The sequence below is a fragment of the Accipiter gentilis genome, chromosome 9 (genome assembly GCF_929443795.1).
Source record: "Accipiter gentilis chromosome 9, bAccGen1.1, whole genome shotgun sequence".
In the NCBI taxonomy this organism is placed as follows: Eukaryota; Metazoa; Chordata; class Aves; order Accipitriformes; family Accipitridae; genus Astur; species Astur gentilis.
This window is the reverse complement of record NC_064888.1, coordinates 40,113,083-40,131,805: the sequence shown is the minus strand read 5'-3', so window position 1 is coordinate 40,131,805 and position 18,723 is coordinate 40,113,083. Positions and strand designations below refer to the sequence as shown.

At 47.7% G+C, this 18,723-nt stretch overlaps 1 protein-coding gene across 1 annotated transcript in view; it reads right to left on the bottom strand.

Moving 5' to 3' along the window:
* Nucleotides 1-212: 212 nt before the first annotated feature.
* The window catches only part of LHPP (phospholysine phosphohistidine inorganic pyrophosphate phosphatase), an 89,623-nt gene continuing 71,112 nt past the window's right edge, over nt 213-18,723 (bottom strand). Inside the window, exon 7 of the mRNA XM_049809966.1 lies at nt 213-1,116. Within this exon, the coding sequence (XP_049665923.1) occupies nt 1,026-1,116 (91 nt within the window). The 3' untranslated portion in view covers nt 213-1,025. The remainder of the gene's footprint in view (nt 1,117-18,723) is intronic.

Below are 18,723 nucleotides of genomic sequence, written 5' to 3'. Positions count from 1 at the left end.
TGGCTTTCACGGCAGGGATTTTGCTGGGAAAGGGTAGGAAACCCACGTTACCCTCCTCGGCCATGTCTGCCTGCGAGACCCGCAATGGAGAGAAGGAAAAGCCGGTCGGTCCCATGGCCCTCGCCAGCTTATTCCAGCCAGGGAAAAGCATTGCGGATCCTCTACGCATCCCTGCCAGTGCTGATGAGACTGAACACAATAAACGGGCCAGATCCACAGGACGAGGTTTATTCCCGACAGGACAGCGCGGTTATTCTGTAATGTGTCACACTGTTACTGGATTCCCAAGCCCTAACCCGAGGCAGTGCCGGACAGGGGCTAATTGTGGCAGAAACGCGGTTACCAGCTTGCCAAGGGTGCAGGGGCTGTCCCCCTCCCCAGGGTTTTTGTGCCACCCATAACGAGAGGCACACACAGGACCCTGCAGAATGGGGCTGGGCCGGCGGCGCGCTCCAGGGCTTGGTGGCCTCCATCGCTCCTCAAGGACATCCCCCATCCCATCACAGCCACCCCAAAAGGCACAGTATGGGCAAGTTAAACAGAAAAGCCTGTTCATGAAGGGGTGCTGGGTCCCCCGTTTCCCACCCGGGCACCTCCAGGCTGGGTCCCTGGCGTAAGCGAAGAGTTAAAGGGGGGTACAGCCCCCCGAGCATCGCCCGGAGGAGGCAGAGGCTCCTCACCCACCACCCTCAGGGCTTCCCTCGGGCAGACAAGGCTCAGCCCCAGCTGGGGAAGAGCCTGGCGCTTTTGGGAGAGCTGATTTTGCCTTCACTGGCATGGGCATGGCACCAAGGGGAAGACATTCAAGACGTGCTGGAGGACAGCAGGTTTGGCGTTCCCTTTGATGAGGTCAGTAGATCATTTTAGTACCGTTACGTAGGAAAACGCAGGCGTTGACCGCCGTGGGCGAGGCTGGGTCTGGGTCCGTTAACGTTGGATGGAGGTGGGAGAGGACGAAGCGGCCTCGTGGAGGGGCTGCGTGCGAGGCCTCGTCCCCATTCCTTCCGATCGCCCACGGCACCGTTTTACAGCTGCTGGAGGATAATGTCAACCGCTTCGGCGAGGTTGTTCACGTACGCATCGGGCTTCACGTCGGGGTGGTTTTCATCGCAAGGCCTGCAAAGTAGAGAGAAGGGCACGGCTGAGCACGGACGGGTTCCCGACCAGGTCCCACGTCCCCGGCAGTCCTGCTGCTGCTGCGCCCACAGAGCCCAGGGCAGTGCCGAGGTGGCCCCAGATGGAGCACCCTCGGGTGAGCCGGGGCTTCGCATTCCTCCCTCTTCTGGTTTTTTTCCCCCCTTTTCCTCCTTCTCTCCCTACCTCTCCCATACCCAGGTCTTTCCTGCATGTCCTTGTGCAGCTGGGCTGGGCAAAACTTCGCAAAGCCTTGTATGAAAGACAATCTACACGGTTAACTAACTAATCCAAATTAATGCACTGCGTTTTACATGGCATTTCTTCATTCAGGCAATAGCAGTATCAGACAGGGATCGCCGGGAGGACACTTCGCTGCAAGCCTAGGATCCTACTAAACTTCAAATAATTATTTTCCCATAGTTTTTCTCTAGAAATAGGTAAAGAAAAGAACTCGCTTCTGACCCAGAGACATGAAAGGTCTGTACAAAGCTTCAGCGAATGGGAGGGCTCTGTCAGGGTTTAATTTTGCAGGATGACAGTCGTCTTGTAAATCTAACAGTGGGGGTTTCAGACACTACCACGAAAAGGGTCAGACTCACCCTCCACTGCAAGTCACCAGCCCAAAGCAGAGCGGCTTGAAGCCATTTTTTGCCAATAATTTAATTAGAGGTACTGGCCTAACGAGGCACAGATGCACAATCCTATTTTACTGATTCAGCAGCATTGCTGGGAGGGGGGGGGGCAGATGTGGGAGGCAGAAATTTTCCAGACCTCGTGGTCCTGTTATGGCTCTTAGGCTGAGAAACCCAACAGCTGCTGAAGAGAAAACATATGTATTTTATACGCTTAATGGCTTTCCTTTGGGAAAGAGATGAGAGCCCTAATGTCCACCTCCCATCTCTCTCGCTCCCTGTAAAGGGCAAACCTTTATTTAGCACAGACCGATTTCTCAGTGGGGAAGATGCATTTCCCATCGGATGCATGGGAGTCAGAGAGATTATTATTACTATTATTATTATTATTATTTATGATGTGCAGAATTTGGAGAACACTTGTCTGTACAAGTACCAAATTATTTCTTCACTCCCAGCACTGAAGCTCCGCAGGGCTATTTCCTTTCTGGTCATTTTTCAGCCATGATCTTCACGTCCAAGCACACAAGCTCCTTGCAGAGGCACGGACTCTTTCAGGAGCTCACGCTGCTTGAGATCTTACTTGCTGCAAAGGTACAGTATGCAACAAGGAAAGACAAGACACCGATATTCAGCTTTCCTTGCGTCACCTGCAAAGCTGTGTCTGGCACAAGGACAATGGCTCCAGGAAACGGACTCTACGTTGGTGCTGGCTGTCATAAAAGCATCTTATTTAAAAGGTGGAAAGTTATTCCATGGGTCTTTTTATTTAATTATCCAAGTTCTATCATCTCGTTACAGGGCTAGGGTGCAATAAGAACAGAAATTATGATGGTTTTTAGGTTTTCCTCAACTGAAGAAGAATTTAGATTGCTGAAGGCAGAGCAAGTTATAATACACAATGGAGTAAAGCAAGTAAAACTCCAGTATGTATCCACCCCTTAGGTGGTGATTATTGCTCACCCCCTGATTTAACCAAGTAGCTTTTATGAATACAGAAATACCTTTGGGAGGATGTGGTAAAATACTAATTTCTTGGCAATAACCCTTAATTTGAGTGCAGATTTTTGAAAAGGAATGAACAAAACTTCTTTCTAGTCTACACCCTGAATAATGTTTCTTTCCTAGCTTGTACATTAGGAGAAAAGTTTAAGAACTCCTTGAAACAAACGCTTCTACAAGAAATTTTCAATTACACAGCACTCTGATCTATTAAAAGAATTTTGTGATTGATATCTGTGCTGACTATACAGAAATCCACCTGTAACGCAGCTGCTAAATGCCAGTCATGAAGAAAATGCCCTGTATACACTAAATGTGTGCTGCAGAAGGGCTGGCTGTATAGATATATATACTGCAGTAAAGCAAATTAGGAAATAAGGAATTTTTACCCGTTTGTCCAAATAACGTGTGAAGACAACACACAGGCTGGCCAGCCATCAACTCCTGGCTCCAACGAGGTTAAAACCCCCCTTAGCTCCCGGGGAGTTATGAGTTCACCCCTGCGCGTTGCCCAACCGCCCCCTGCCCCATGGGACCGCTGGGGTGGACATGGGCTTCATTTTTTTTATCTGCTAACCCCCATTATTCATCCGAGCCCGATTATTTCTCTTCTGCTTTGCAGTCTGATACCCTACAGACTTACAGCCGGGAACCCTAAAATACCCTTCTGCTACCGATGCTGCAGCCAGCCTCGCTCACAACGCAAGGGTTCCGATAGTTTTAATAATACTTCACTGCTGTTATCCAGAAGAAAAAACGGGAGGAATATGCAGCCCTTACGCAGCAGATGTGTCCCCTTAAAGCAGATGGGGTGCGGCAGAGCCCAGTGGTTCAGCAGGTGCCTCCCTTGCCTAGCCCGGCTCCAGCCAGGACCCCACTTCTCCGCCGTGGTGGGGACCAGCCTGGGGACACCGCGCCATCCCCACGCCGGTCATCCCTACCCCCGGGCTGGAAAGTGTACTTCATTTCAGCCTGTGGTATATTTTGGAGTTATACTTTTGAGGCATGTCATATGTCTGAGATGATTACCTATACGTTCATCGCTGCTAAGTGTGTGTGTGTGGGAAATGCAATAAATAAAATTATCTGAACTCTGTAGGAAAGCAGAGAACTGGAATAAAACACACTTCCCTGCTCTCTTGCCTTCTCCTACGGCCATGCCAAGGAGCTTTTCCTCCTGTCAGTGCCACCCCAAGAGCTGTTTCATGTGGCCTTTTCCTTTGTCTCGCAGAACGCTTTGTAGCTCACACAACTGCACACAAATAGCCAAGTGATGGCTTTTTTTCCCCTCTTTAGCTCAGTACTGCTCTTCTAAGCATCTGTCGAAAGGAAACTGCAAGCAATAATCCCCCAACGCTAATGCCAAGAAGCAACACTCCAAATGTAGCAGAACAATTCAGGAGCCCGAGTCTGGGTGCCAGAAGCGAGGCAGAAAAGAGAGCTCTGCCATAAAACCTCCGGGCAAACCCAAGATGCTGGAGGATGAGCCCTTCTTCTGCCGTCCGAAGGGAGCGGAGACCGCGGCTCTATGCCAGCCTCTCCCCTGGGGCATTCGGGCTGTTTCCCAGGAGAAACCCCCAGTTACTGAGAGTTTTAAAATACCCTTCAGTGGAGCACTGCTCTGGAGCTCAGCCCCGACGTCCTGGGGGTTGCTTTGGTGCGTCAGAGCCTCCCTGGACAGGACCACCGGGTGCAGGTGGAAACTTCAGCCAAGAGCAGATCTTGCTCTCAGGGTTTTAGCTTGGCTTCTCTTCCAGTCACAGTGACCCTTTTTGCATTGCACGATGGCAGACATCACAGCAGCAGGTCACAAAACTGACAGTGGAGGTTACTTTTTAGAACTTTTCTCTTTCATGTTCCAGAAATAAATAAAAAAAAAAATCTAAAAATATCTTTAATTTGCTAGGTCAGTTGAAGAATAAACTTGCATTGAGCTAACTTTAAGATAAACTCCTTCCGATTTTTTTTTCACGTGGGACGCTGGTTGCAGAGAAGAACATAAATCAAAATGACAGAAAATTATATTCTGTAGCTGAATATTGAGCTGTCAGCAGTCTTGGCCAGTGCACAAACTCACTTGTGAAAAATCAACCACAGCCTTGGGAAACACTCTCTTCGGTAAAGCAGGACTCCTTGGAGGGTCTGAGCACCACAGCCCGGATGCGTACACAAGGAACATTTTCCAGCCCACGTTGGCCATGACGGCTGTGAAATGTGGCCCTTCATTTCTGCATCGCCTCTCCATGGCCACCTTGCTGGTATATGAAGTGGTCAGGGAAAGAAGTGGCTTAGCACAGGGACCCTCTGAAATCCAGGGTGGTCCTTCTTGGTCCCTACAGGGACACATGATCTGTGCCTGCCCTTCTGCACACAGGGCAATGTTAGGAGAATATATTCTTCAAAAGAAAAAAGTCATCCAAAATGATCTGTACTTTGTAACACATTAAAGATATGAAGTGTCTTTAGCATGATGCAACATGGACAGAGGTCTTGAGACTTGGTAGTTACTCACGTCCATCAAATCATCCTCAGGAGATGACTAAACATCCTCCTCTCCCAGGGACCATTTATCACTGTCAGTGCCGCAGAAGCTGAGCAGCTATCTATAGCCCCATGTGTTCTGAGCCAGATCCTCCGCCCATACTAAACTGGTTAGTTCAGATCAATGCTTCAGTCTGAGACATCAAGGAAGCAGCAGGGTGCTGCAGAAAACTGGCTCTGCAATTTTAACTCTTCACTCGGTCACTTGGTAAGAGAAGCTCCAGCATGATATCAGGGCTACCGACTAGCAGAAAGCGATGGCTTCCTCCTGGTGAAGCATAAAACCAAATCCTAGATCATAAGGGGCAGTGAAAAATCAACTTCTGCAAGAATGAGAAGGTTCACTTACTGTCTAGGTCAGATTTCCACTCGGATAGGTCTGTTCTGACAAGCTAAATTCCCTACCTAGACTCAGCTATCAGGAATGGTCTTGAATTGCCCTGACCTGCTATGTAATTTTCTGCGATGGTTCACCCGGATGCAGCTGAATATCCGTGAGGGATGAAGGGATCTACTAGGAGTCTTTAAAGTGAATGAAGCAAATACATGCAGAAGAGACCATTGCTAGGGACAGCGTAAAAAGATGCCTCGAAAAACACAGACTTCGAGTTAACCCTTTTCTTTCCCATACCAGTTGGGATTCGGGGTTTAGTCTGTGGGTCGAGGTGGGCATCGGGAACTTGCTGGCAGTCAGGTCGGAATGGCAGTCTCCTGGGGGACCATTTCTGCAGAGGGAATTGAAGCTGCAGAACGTCTGTGAAGCAAAGCATGTGGCTGGGTGCTGGAGGTGTCCGGCCAAGCTGGGAGCCAGTCGTCCCACTGGGAGCAAGGAGGGGGTGCCTGACCACCAAAACCTCATATCACGCTGTCCTAGGAAACTTCACGTACCACGTGGAATGCCTTTCTCAGCACCTCGCTTGTGCTTATTTCCAATAAAACATATGGAGAACAAAAAGAAACAGCTGGATTACTGCGTGGACAAAATATTGAGTAGATAAAAGTCTAAGTGGAGGTAGCTGACATGGATAGTCATGGCCACAGGAATGGAAACAGCCCCAGAAACCAGATCAACCTGAGACCTGCCGAAACTTGACTTCAGAGAACAAGAGCAGATGGGGATTGATCAACACATGATCAGTATCACGGGTTAAAATTAGCTTTTACATAGTTCTTTAAAAATAGGGGCGGGTAGGAAAAACACCACACAGGGCCAAAGTAAGGCACCGAAGTTAATTTGAAAAAGACAAACGATCTCGCATTCCAGCGTACAGAGCTGCAGTCATTTGGCAAACCTGATCTGTAACGCTGTGTGTCCCACGATCGCTGACCTTTCCAGCAGCACAGCTTTCTGTGAGACAGCAAACCCCATCCCACAAACTCTCCCTTTGTTTGTTCAAGGGATCTCTCTGTGTCACCACACAGACTTCCCACTAACTCCCCAATTAAACAGCATATACTCCTGCTGCATAGAAGTAGATAAAATAGCTTGAAACCATTTCTCCTGACAGTGTATTCTTCGGGGGCTCTTACCACGGCTGTAAAATATGTGAGACAGAGTTTAACAAGATTTTCTTTATGAGGAATGTAAACAGACATTGTGACCTTTGCTAGTTTCTTCGGGCAGATGCAGTAATTTTACTTGGTGCCATGAGTGAAACTCTCTTTTTTGTGAAAGGTGCAATTTAATCAGTTTGGCACCAAAAACCCAAATAAATCACAATGACTGACAGCGCATTGATGGGTAGCTGATGAACAGCTGTAGAACACATTTCCTGACATTACGATGAGAGACAAACCTGCACCAAAGCCACTAGATGCGCCCAGTGTTGGAGCAGGTTCCAGAACTTCCTATACCTGGGCCCCGTATCTTGTGTTACAGACAGATCTCCCTGGAATAGGAAGAGAGACTTTTGTGGTTAAAAAACCAGATTTTGGAGAGCTGCTGTGATGGTGTGTGTGACCAGAGCAGAAGGTTGTCCTCACGGAGCAGCTAGCACCTTCCTTTGCTTTGCTGCCATCATTTGGGAAGTTGTTTTTGCTCGGAGAGGTGGGCACCATCCACAGAAACTCCTCACCACAAGCCACGCAGCCAAGGATGCCTTCTACGTTGCTGCAGAAGTCGGGGGCCTCTAGAGACAACCTTGCCATGCCAATTCCTCCTGGCCAACACACCTGCAAGAGCTCCAGGAAAGCAAACCCGTGACAGAGCAAACCAGCATCCTCCACTGCTCTTCTCTTGCCTCCCAGAACTGCACACACAGCTAATTGTGTTTAATTGCGACTCATTTAAATTCAAGCATCCACAAACAGGTAGAAATTAACAGCCAAATTGTTTGCTAACACCTGAAGGAAGTCTGTGGGCTTGCCTCTTAATCGTTCCCGTTTATGTTAAACTGCTACAGTTTTAACTGAGCGGAATAAACCGGCTTAGGTACAACACTTCTCCAGGCAATATACCTCAACATACAGGAAAATACTAAGATTGAGGGGATAGGGAGTTATCTTCCCGCATAAATTACCTAAAAAAACCAAACAACCTTGGCAAATGCTAGCAAACATTCCCTAGATCTTTGCTTTTCTGCATTTCAAGGTACTTCCTGGGGTGAACACTCGTACTTTTTAAATGTACATGTGCTGAAAATTTAATTTGCAGTGTTGTAGTAATTTGTTCGTTTCTAATCAGTTGGCTGCACGGTGATGCTCTAACTAATGAGCTCAGAGACCCAATTCCAGAAATAACTGCTTAGAAGATGCTGAGAGTGCTGGTAGGGCTAAAATAGGTGTATGGGGGAGTGCTTGGTGTCCCTGCTGCAGTTTGCTCTCCCAGGTCTTCCACCAGATCTTCTACCAGGTCTTTTTAAACTGGCACTTGCGGCACCGAGATCTGATTGAGGACATCACATCAAGGAGCAAGGAGGAGATCAGAAATGGTGATCATAACTGCAGGTTCGGAAAGAGCAAGTGGGGCTTCATCAATATACAGAAGTAAAAGGAGTGGAGGTGACCAGGACAGATCAGAGACTGGAGGCTGGCAGTGGCAAACTTCGGTGGATATTACATGTGAAGCTTGGGAGAGGATCAACACAAGCGTTTGCAATACTTCTCTTCACGGGCATGACCTTTACTCACGCCGGTTGTAAATTATCCCTTGAATAATCCCAATTCCTGCCATTTCTGCAGGATACACCACACCAACCAGCCGTTGAACATACAACGCTGAGGAAGCGGATGACGCAGGCAGTTGTTTTCCTCCACCCATCCCTATTTATTTTCTCTCTCAGGAAATACAGCACATGTGAACACGCCAGATTAAGAGCTTTGGAGATTAAAGGTCCTGAAAGTCTTTGTATGGGCTGTGGATAGGACATATACAGATTCATCTTAAGTAAGAAACGGGCATGAAGAAATGCAGGACAGTGATGGGGAGACATGATGCAAAGAGCTGCCATTGGGACAGAGGGTACTGTTGGCTAAATACTCTCATCATGAGATTTTACCAGAACTAACTTACTTCTACCACCTCCAACACCCCTCATGCAAAAATGCACTGGAAAGTCAAGCTGGTTTGAACAAATATTTAAACAAGCAGAGCACTGGTGTTCAGGCATCTGGGCAGCAATTTTCCTTGTCAAAACTGCAGATCTTGCTCGTCTTGTAAAAAAGCAGTTCACCAGGGGCCAGGCATTAAAAGCGTTTGTACCAGCGTTACAGTGGAGGAGAGGGAGCAGCACGCATGCCTGTTCTGGTTTTGGACGGGTTCCCAGCCGGCTTGTCCCTGAACACACGTGGCCTGGGAACAGCTGGTGTTGCAGGGAGAGCTGGAACCCGGTGGCCATCAGGATGGTGAGACCCTCAACCGGCCCCTTCTGCCACACAGAGCTCTGGTCCTTTCTTCTCTGCCCACGCTGAAGGCATCGTATGGGCGCTGAGCTGGGACCTACTGCGGTCCCATCCACCCCTGAATCCAAAGGTTAAGCCATCACGGCTCAAAAGCCAGTCTTGCTCCGTGCTTGGGATGATGGATACTTGATCGGACTCCTCAGAGAAGCCTCAGGTGGAAGGGGGTTACTGCATTCGTGACTGCCATCCTCAGCCTCGTGGGAACCACTTTAATTCATCTCATGCTGTGAGGGTGTGTACTGGTAATATCTGCGCAACATAACTCTGTTAGGCCAACCGATAAAGCTAGAGGAAACAGATAAACTTTTGAGAATACAAAATGCTTCTGCCTCCGCAGAGGTGCATATTCACCCCTCGGTCACCTGGGTTTCCCCTGTCATGCCGGCCCAGACCCATTTCACCAGCGTTGTCTATCCAGAAGCGAGATGCTGTCCCCAGGCTGGTCACCTGAATCTCTTCAGGAGCCTCCTCCTCAGGACAGACAGATCCCTCTGAGGCGAAAGGGAAGAGTATTCATCCCATGTTCATTCTATCTTCTTAGATAACAAGTCTGGATAGGAAATATCCTCTGGAAGAGATGGTTTTTTTCCTAGCGACTATTTAAAACAGATGATGAGCTCATAGCCCAGAACCAGTTCTTCGACAGCCAGGGTTAGGCATAAAGAATCTGGTCTAACTTTTAGATAAAACGTAGATAAAGTTAACCTAGATAAATGCTACCTCTTGCGTTACTGCAGACAGCGAGCACATGGTAGAAACAAACCATATACGCCAGGCGTGTTTGTGTAAGTGCAACAGCCCCCAGGCTGGATGGGGGTGGACTGGGGGATCAGAAGCTCTGCACCGTACATATGGATGCACCTAGTGCTGCAATGCAAGTAGAGCACAGCTGTTTTCAATAAAAGCAAGTCTCCCTCTCCCCCTCAAAAGTTAAATGCACATTCGCTGTTTGCTGAGAAAACCTGAGAACTGCCCCTGCTTTGCCAAACTATCCAGTCTAACAGGGTGTTTGCAAGCACTGTGAGACCCAACTCTGCCTGCTTGGATTAATTACTGATGACCTGCATGGCTTTGCCAAATGACCTTACTCAATTCAGTAGAAAATAATTTTAAATGCCCCTGAGAAAGAATTTGGACGTAAATATTTTCTTTGTGCATATATACAAACAGATGTGCATCTTAGAAGCAACTGATGCATTAGCTATTAATGGGACTTAATATTACACGAGAGTGGGAAAGATTAATTTCAAGGGCTGAATTTGAAGCTCAGTGGCGCTCAAGCATTTTACTCTGATAGGCACTTTTAAAGACCTTAACCTAAGAGAATATTTCATTGCTTTCCTTTAATACATTGCTTACAAAATCCATATGTGTAAAATGAATGCTGGCTTCTGCATTTGCAAAGCATCACACGGAGATTTAAGTTGCAGAACTCTGGCAGATCCAGATACTAGCAAGAAAGGAGCTTTGCAGATTATAAAAGAAAGAAGGCTTAATTTAAGATTTCAAATGCTGTTTGGAGAAGTTTAATTTAAAAAGTATTAGGCCAAATTTGCACTGATAATGTAACCCTCTAAACAAGACACTCAAAGATACAGTATTAAAAGACTCATTCTCACCAAACAAGAATTGGAGCTGTCCTAAGGAGAATAATAATTGTCTTCCAATGGTGCTCGCTAAATCAGTCTTAATTTTAAATGAGAATGAAACTATGAGATACCTGTGCCACTCCCAGGAAACCCAAGCAGACAGACACGCATGCACCCACCTCTCCTTCCAAAGGGCAGGAACAGCCAATTCATGCACGTGTTGGGAACCAGTACCTCCCTGCTCCAAAACCTTTCTCATGTGAGAAGCCAAAAAAGCACCTACACTGGAAAATTAAGGCACGCTCTACAACTTTGGCTGCAAAGTTGCCCGGCCCAGACAAGGCAATGCCGTGGTCCCACAGCAACCCTGGCACAGCAGGACCCCTCCACGGTGTCTCTGTCTGACTTCTCCTCCCAGACCAGATAGGAATATTAGATCTGACCTCATTACACTCAAGGATGTCAGGAACCCACCTGTTTCTAAACATCCTCATGCTGTTAACTGATACAAGGAAAGGGAATGATGTTGAAGTTCTACTATAACATCATTTTCTTCTTTTAAATAATACATTTCCATGGATTATTCTGAACTCTTTCCAGCCTCTGCCACCGGCTGTTATAAAAGCAGGGATTACAAGAGTAAGGAAAATGGCTCCATGCACATCACCCAGACAGCAGCTCCTTCTGGTCCTCTGGCATATGACTCCCCAAAGGTGGCAGCCCACAGAGCTATTTATTTTTCAGAGCCTGCATCAGCTGCCCGAAGTGATGGAGCTGATCAGCAGCTTTGCTTTTTGTTTTGTTTCAGCGATGAGAAAACCAGGCCTGCCTGGCAGCTGAGCGGGTAATGAAGTAAGCCTTGTGCCAGTGCCTGCAGCCTCTGGGCTACTCTACGGGGCTGCTGGGGAGCGAGCTCCTAAATCCAACAGAAAACAATACAATCTTGTACAGATCAGCAATAGGAAGCCCACATTTGATCCCTTTTCTTTTTTAACTGGCAACGGAGATCTGAGGCTAGGCTACCTCCCTCCAGAGAAATGCAGGATGTCCTCTCTTGGTTACGTTCACAAAGATGGGAAGCTGTTCAAAGAATGATGACATGCTGCATTTATGGACCGTGCTTCATCCAAGTATCTCAAGCTCTTCAGAAGCGTAGCAGGAAATGTGCAGCACCGCTGCCCTGGAAACACGCTTACTGCAGCTGCGCAGGGAGGCAGCAGGGACGGCCGCAGCATCTTCCTTCTCCTCCTGGCTCTCTTCCACCTGGTCCTCTCATCAGGCAGGACACGGGAGGAAGCGCTGGGCTGAGGAAAGCTAGCTAGCACATTTTTCAAGGTGTCAAACCACGTCTATGTTTGTGCTTAAGAACGGATTACGGAAAGTATGCTAAACTAACATTGTTAGTGTAAGGATTAAATCCCCAGCGCTCCTGGCGCTCAGCCCTCTGCTTGGACCAGGAGAATAGCCCAAGGTTTATACCCACTTCCTTCCAGCTTTGAGTTACAGCTCCTCGGATGAAGGTTGCTGGTGTGTCCGACTTGCTGTGTGCTGTACAGCACACGCTTAGTGCAGACTCAGCATGAACCCCTGGCCCTGCTGAAGTCTTCCAAGAGTTTTGTCAAATACCTAGTGCCAGTCAAGTCAACAGGGATTTTGCTCTACGTTGTCAAATAAATAATCCTGAATTTGAAACAACTGACTAATGAATACTGGCGTTTGAGCAGTAAAGCATTCGGGACGCTTGGTTTCAGCTCAGGGTGTTGCACCTCGTAAGCTCTGCACAGTAAGGTCTGCATCCCGTGCTGAACTTGCACGGCCTCCTGCACCATCTTCTCCATTGGTCCCTGGCCGCCACTTTCATAAATGTAGTGGTTAATAAATACTGGGGTCACCTCTAAATAGCTTCTTTCACTTAGGTTGTGTGTGACTGACTAGATACTTCCCATAGCAGTTTATTGCTGACCGGTATTCACACGTGCAAACCACAGCCTAAAACCACAACATCATCCAGACTCCGACATTACGGGTTTGGTACCGCACCTCGCGCGCTCAGAACAACAGCACCAGGCACCACCATCTCTTTGTTTTCAGACCCTGCCACATTCATCCCCGTAAGGCTAAGATGGTTTCCGAGTCAGTTCTTCACGAGCTCCAAGACCTAGAAGCCAACAATCAGGCTGTGCAAGGTGCCCAGAAGAGCTGTGAACAAAAAGGGGGTCCAGGGGGAATGATACCTTCACTTCCAGTGCAACGCAGGATGCAGGATTTTTCCATTGCAGGTATTCGACCTCTCCCAAGGGAACTCTGAAAGAGTCTGCAAGTCATGGGAGAGCACACAACTGCATTTCTAATGATGGTCTCAAAGCACCAGTAAGGCGATTGCAGCAGCTCAGTTTCCACTGCTGTATTACTTGCTTAGGGACAGTACGTAGTATTTCTTAGGATCAGACTGAACTTGGTACATTTCTTAAATATTAAATCGATAAAAAAGACTTAGAGTTTTAAAGCAGAGGAGGAGAACACGCAAATAAACAGGAACAGTAGCATGGAGACTGCTTTACCTTCTTGGTATCTGTAGTATTTGCTTTTATCTGAGCATTTCCATGCAGACTAGTTTCCTCCCTTTGCATCAGCTTCAAGTGAAGAGTAAACCTTTAGACAATGAAAGGCCCATAATACTGGTTTTAGCTGTGGACCAGCTGCTTCTATAACCCAACCTGGCTTGAAATGAAGTTTATTTACATAGCATGCTTGATACCTTTGAGAAAATCTACCACTTAAAATACTTCAAAGGATCACTTTGTACTGGAGGTGGAACAGCCAAGAAGACTGTATTCTCTGCACATATTGCTCAATTTTTGCAAGGCATCTTAAGGTGAAGATATTTGTCTATGAAATTAAAAATAAGCCAACAAACCCAATCCCTTTCAAACTGCATGCAGGACAGCACAGAGCAATCTGTGGAGGGCTAATCAATCCTTTCTGCTGTTTTTTCCCAGCCTACAATGAAGCAGTAGCTTGAAATGTAGGCTTGGTGTGTTTGTGCTATGTGGGTATGTAACCAAGAAATTTTTGAAACAAACCACTCAAGCCTTGTGTGGAAAGGACTTCACTAGATCATAAAGAGAGAGACTTCATCTTCATTAAGTAAAACATTAAAGGAAATGTTCTAACTTACAGCACCATACATTAATGCTCAGCAATGTAAGGGGTTTAATTGCCTGTTGCTTTCCCACCATAAATTACTACCTGCAGCTAGTGGAAAACCTTCCTCCAGACCTGTTTATGCAACTCACTCCCATTTCATACATCAACGCTGGATGAAAATAGCAGGGCAGCCTGGAGTTGTCCAAAGTCCATACAAATGGCCATGTCTTGAGAAAGCAATGAACATTTAAGAATATCGCACATGTTTGGTGTAAGCTGTTCCGAGTTGCTGACTATATATGCAATACTCTGCAGGTTTTATGACTGCGTATATCTGAATTTAATAATTAGCCAGTACAGGTTAAAGATGTCCTGTAGTGACCTAATACATAGTGGGACAGGACGTATCCATCAACCCTCCCCGTTTGCAGCTGAACAATATACACGTCCAAATACACGCACAAAAATTTTTCACTCCCAAACACAAGGCGGTGTCCGCCTTCTACATCCTCTAGGATTTTATAACATCGCTTGAAAAAAATGCCCGAGAAGATGCGCGTGTGCCCCCAGAACAGCTAGAACCTGGTGCCTGTGGGGAGGCACTGGTGGGAGCACGCTTTCCTCCACGTCCCCTCAAAGTCTGAGCCCTGACTCCTAACAAAGTCCAGTGGCCAGCTTCGCTGCTCTGTAAAGTCAGGTGTGAAATCCTCTTATGGGTCACAAGAGCAGGTAAATCCCGAGGAAGAGTGCTAACTCCAACCCAGGCTGAAGAATCTCAGCATGAAGAAAAAGCACTGAAAAAAAGCTACCTAGGCGTCCTTCTCCTGCAAAACCTAACAAAATATTGATTTAGCTTCCAAAGAGGAGGCTAAAACCCGCAGGCTGTGCAAATCCTAAAACCCACAGGTCTGGCAGCTGCCACCCGCATGACCCCTCACTTTGGTTACGCTTCAAGAAGTCATTTTCCAACCTTCCCTTATGGCGATCTACAACACTGAGGAAAAAACAAAGTATAAACATTTGTATCTTAAAATAGCCTTCTGAAGTTACCAGAAGGATAAGCTGAGTTTTCTCCAACATTTAGGAGGTCTCTTGGTTACTTTGGGTATTCTGGTGTAGGAATATTTTCCTGTGGTCTGCATCCGCCTTCATTCTTCTGCTACCAAATCCCCTTTTTTATACTTCTACTTTTTGCCCAATTTAACATCACTAAAACCATCTAGGCGGATGTGCACTTCAGGCTTCCACAAGTACATCGCTTTTAGCGTGGAGACGATATTTGCTTGACACTTCTCCCTTGGGCAGTACTGGGTTGCCATTCTTGGGTGCCCCATGGGTGTGTATTTGCCACATGCCTGCACTCAGAGCCCTGGATTTCTAGATAACGTGCTTTTGATACGGACTCTGATACGGTTTGGTTGGTAGTTACCTATACTTGATGATCCATTAATATTAAGTAAGGTCAGACAAGCTCCCGAGGTACCGCAGGCAAGGACACCCGGGCAGGCACACGCTGTCTCCCACCTGATGGGACCCACAGGATGTAACACCCACAAGGTGAAGAGAGGTTATTTACAGGAGAAAAATTTGGGTGAATGGCAACCAGGTTAGGATGAGCCAGCCCTAAAATCTTACACGAAAAACAAGCAAACAAAAAAAACCAAAGGAAAAAACAAGCATGTGGCTTGGGAGGGCAGCTATCTCTGTTGTGCCGCTGGTTTTAACTCTAGTTACAAACAATGTGGGACATTCTGCAAAATTAAAATTACAAAACATAACTGCAGATAACTGCTAGAGGCAATCCGCAAACTCTGACTTTGAATGGCATCTGCCTGAGTCCTGGCTCCAGCAACTGCACTATATTCCCTAACTCTGGAAGTCACTTGTCCAGCCTTTAGAAGTAAAATGATGTGTTAGTGATGCTCCAGCCAGGTTTGCTGGAAGACTTTTATCTTCTGCCTAGGACTAAGAACTTTGGAAAAGCTTTCCATCCAGCCTGCGACCACTTACAGTTTCTGAAGCTAACTCTGACTACATCACTGTAATCTGATTTCAACTCATTAGCCTTTATGGTAGCTTGTATCCTATAGCAGTCTTTCACATGTCAGCATACTGACTCCAGACAAAGACTTTTTGTGCTTTTGCAGCTAACCCAGCAAATACAGTTCAGAGAATACTGAAGCTCTGGAAACGACAAGAAACCAACTAATATGAAAAAAGGGCATGAAAAATGTTTAATTAAGAATTAAACTGGGGTTCTCAGGTAATTATCAGCAGATCATAGTAAATACTATGGTGAAATCATGCTCTACTGAAAATTATTTGCTGCTGAAGACGAGCCTTAAGTTAATGCCAAACCATGCTGCCATTCACACACATGATTTTAATAACAGCTGTGTCCTCCCCAAGAAAGGACACTGCCTTCTTGGGGGGGGCGGCTGGAAATCAATGGAGCGACCTCTCCATTGCTGTGTAGCTAAAGCAACCCATCCCATTCGCTCTCCAAACCTGGTAGGCTTCCAGAAGACAACGCAAGGGAAACCCACCCACGGGATAAGCCCTAAACGAGGCTGTAAAACGCAAACACGGCTGCGAGCTGGAACCATTGGCGAGCCAGCCCCCAGCCCAAACTCCAGCAGCGTCGCTGCCGGGGTCCCTCCGGAGCGGGGCACCAGGAGGGCTGAGCACCGCAGGGTTGCTGGCACCCGGGTCCCCAACCGCAGCCCCTCAGCAGCCCACCTGCACCCGCTGCCTGCGGGGACTGTGCTACGCAGCGAGCATCTCACTTTCCTGAAGGCTGTCCTCCAGATGCCTGCTGGATCGAGACTGGCAGCGTGATTAAAAACAGGCAGAAAAATGAACGTTTGGTACCTTCCTAAGCTAAATTCAATAGCCCCTGCCAAAAGCAGCCAACACGTGTACAGAGACCTTCTCTTTTCAGTTTACTATAATCTCTTGAGACTTTTATACCAACTACCCGGTAGTCATTACCATGCATTACTTCACAGGAGGAATAAAATTTTGTTTCAGCCGGCCCGCAGATATTCGTAGACTGCTGATGCCCTGGCATACTGGCAGAGGCTTCAGGGGCTGGCCACAAGAACTTCACTTGGGATAATGGCGCAGTTCTCTTGAAGGAGCAAGAAAAATTACCCATCGGAGAGACGCAGAAATGCAAGGTGCCATATGGACCCGAGTGTCGCTACTCTGAATCTGGGAGATGCTATTTAGATACAAACCCAAAACAAGAAGCCAGAATCCCAACCACTTTCCCAAAGGATTAATTAAGGCATCCTCCTCCCAGCCCCCATTCAGAAAAATCTGGCTGGAAGCTACGTAACAGCAACTGTTTACCCCATTAAAGCTATGCAGTAAGAAAGGACAGCCTCCTAGAGCTTCCCACAAATTTGGGCAAGATAAACATCTTTGTTATAAAGCGTGAGCCTCTCGAGTTTTATTGACAGAAAGTGTCAGAGAATGGGAGCTGCTGAATCCAGCCTCCGAGTAGCAATTAAACACTTCGAGAGGGGCAAGCCTCTGGGCAGCAGTGCCCTCCCCATTGATTCATAGAAAACCTTCTCACATAAATTAGCCATCCCCGTGATTTTAATGCTTGGGTATGCCCTTGACAAAAGAGCCCTCGCAGGCTTCTGCGCAGCCATCGGCTCCAGCCTCGCCAGCTTGGAAATCTTGGCGGGGGTCCAGAGGGCTGTAGATATAGATCTGTGCCCCCTCCCTTGCCACGCTCGTCGTGCCCTCCCGTGGGGACAAGCCCTGGGGGTCCTCCGTGCAGCCCCAAACCTCCAGGGAGCCTCCAGGATGCCACATTGCATCGGGTTCCGTCCGTTCGGCTCAAAGTCGCTTAAGGCAAATAGCTAACGGGTCCCGTTTCTGCAAGCACGGGGGGAGACGGGGAAGGCCCGTGCGTGGATGCCGTGGAGCTTCCCGGCTTCCCCGTGCGCTGCGGGCTGGGGTCCAGCCTCGGGCACCCCCCGGGAGAGACACCCACCTCAGCCGGCAACGCCGTGATTTACGCCGGCGGACGGAGGCGAGATCGGAATCGGGTATTTTCTACGTGAAGGGTATAACATAAAACCGAAGGGCTATTCACGTCACCGGCCCATCTCCCTAATTAAAAGCCGCAAGACTCCGAGCTCGGTCTGAGCGAGCGATCAATCCTCCCGACACAATGTGCCCGCAGAGGCGTTTGCAGAACACGTCTGACGCTGCCGAGGGCTTTGTTTCCCCCACACCTCCTTCCCTGAGCATAAAAAGCTGCGATTGAAAAGTCCTGGTCCTCGGAGGGAGCGCTGGTTTTTATCAGATGGTAACGATGAGTACATCATGAAATCATTTAATAGTTCTCATTAAATGCGTTGCTGGAGAGCAGGCCTGATTTATGAACGGCATGCCGTGGGTATAAATAAGCTGCACTTTGCTTGTAACACAGCTGGTCAAGAAAATTAATGTTTTGTTTTCCATAACCTTTGTACTCTCCCTTCCTCTGCTACTATGGCAAAGCTCAAGGCGTGTAACTTGATCGTTCTCGGGAAGAGGACACACGTCCAAATGCCTCACACGGGCTCAACCCAACAGCGGAGAGGCAGGCTCCCCAAACACAGCCCTGCGCTCCAGCTTTCCCAAAGCCACCACCCTTACACGTGGATATACCTCCCTATTTCAAAACAAAACCCCAAAGTGCTTAAAAGCAGACTTGCCTCTTTTGCATTTGTGCTGGAAGTGCTGCTGGAACAGCGTATCCTGGTAAGTCCAGG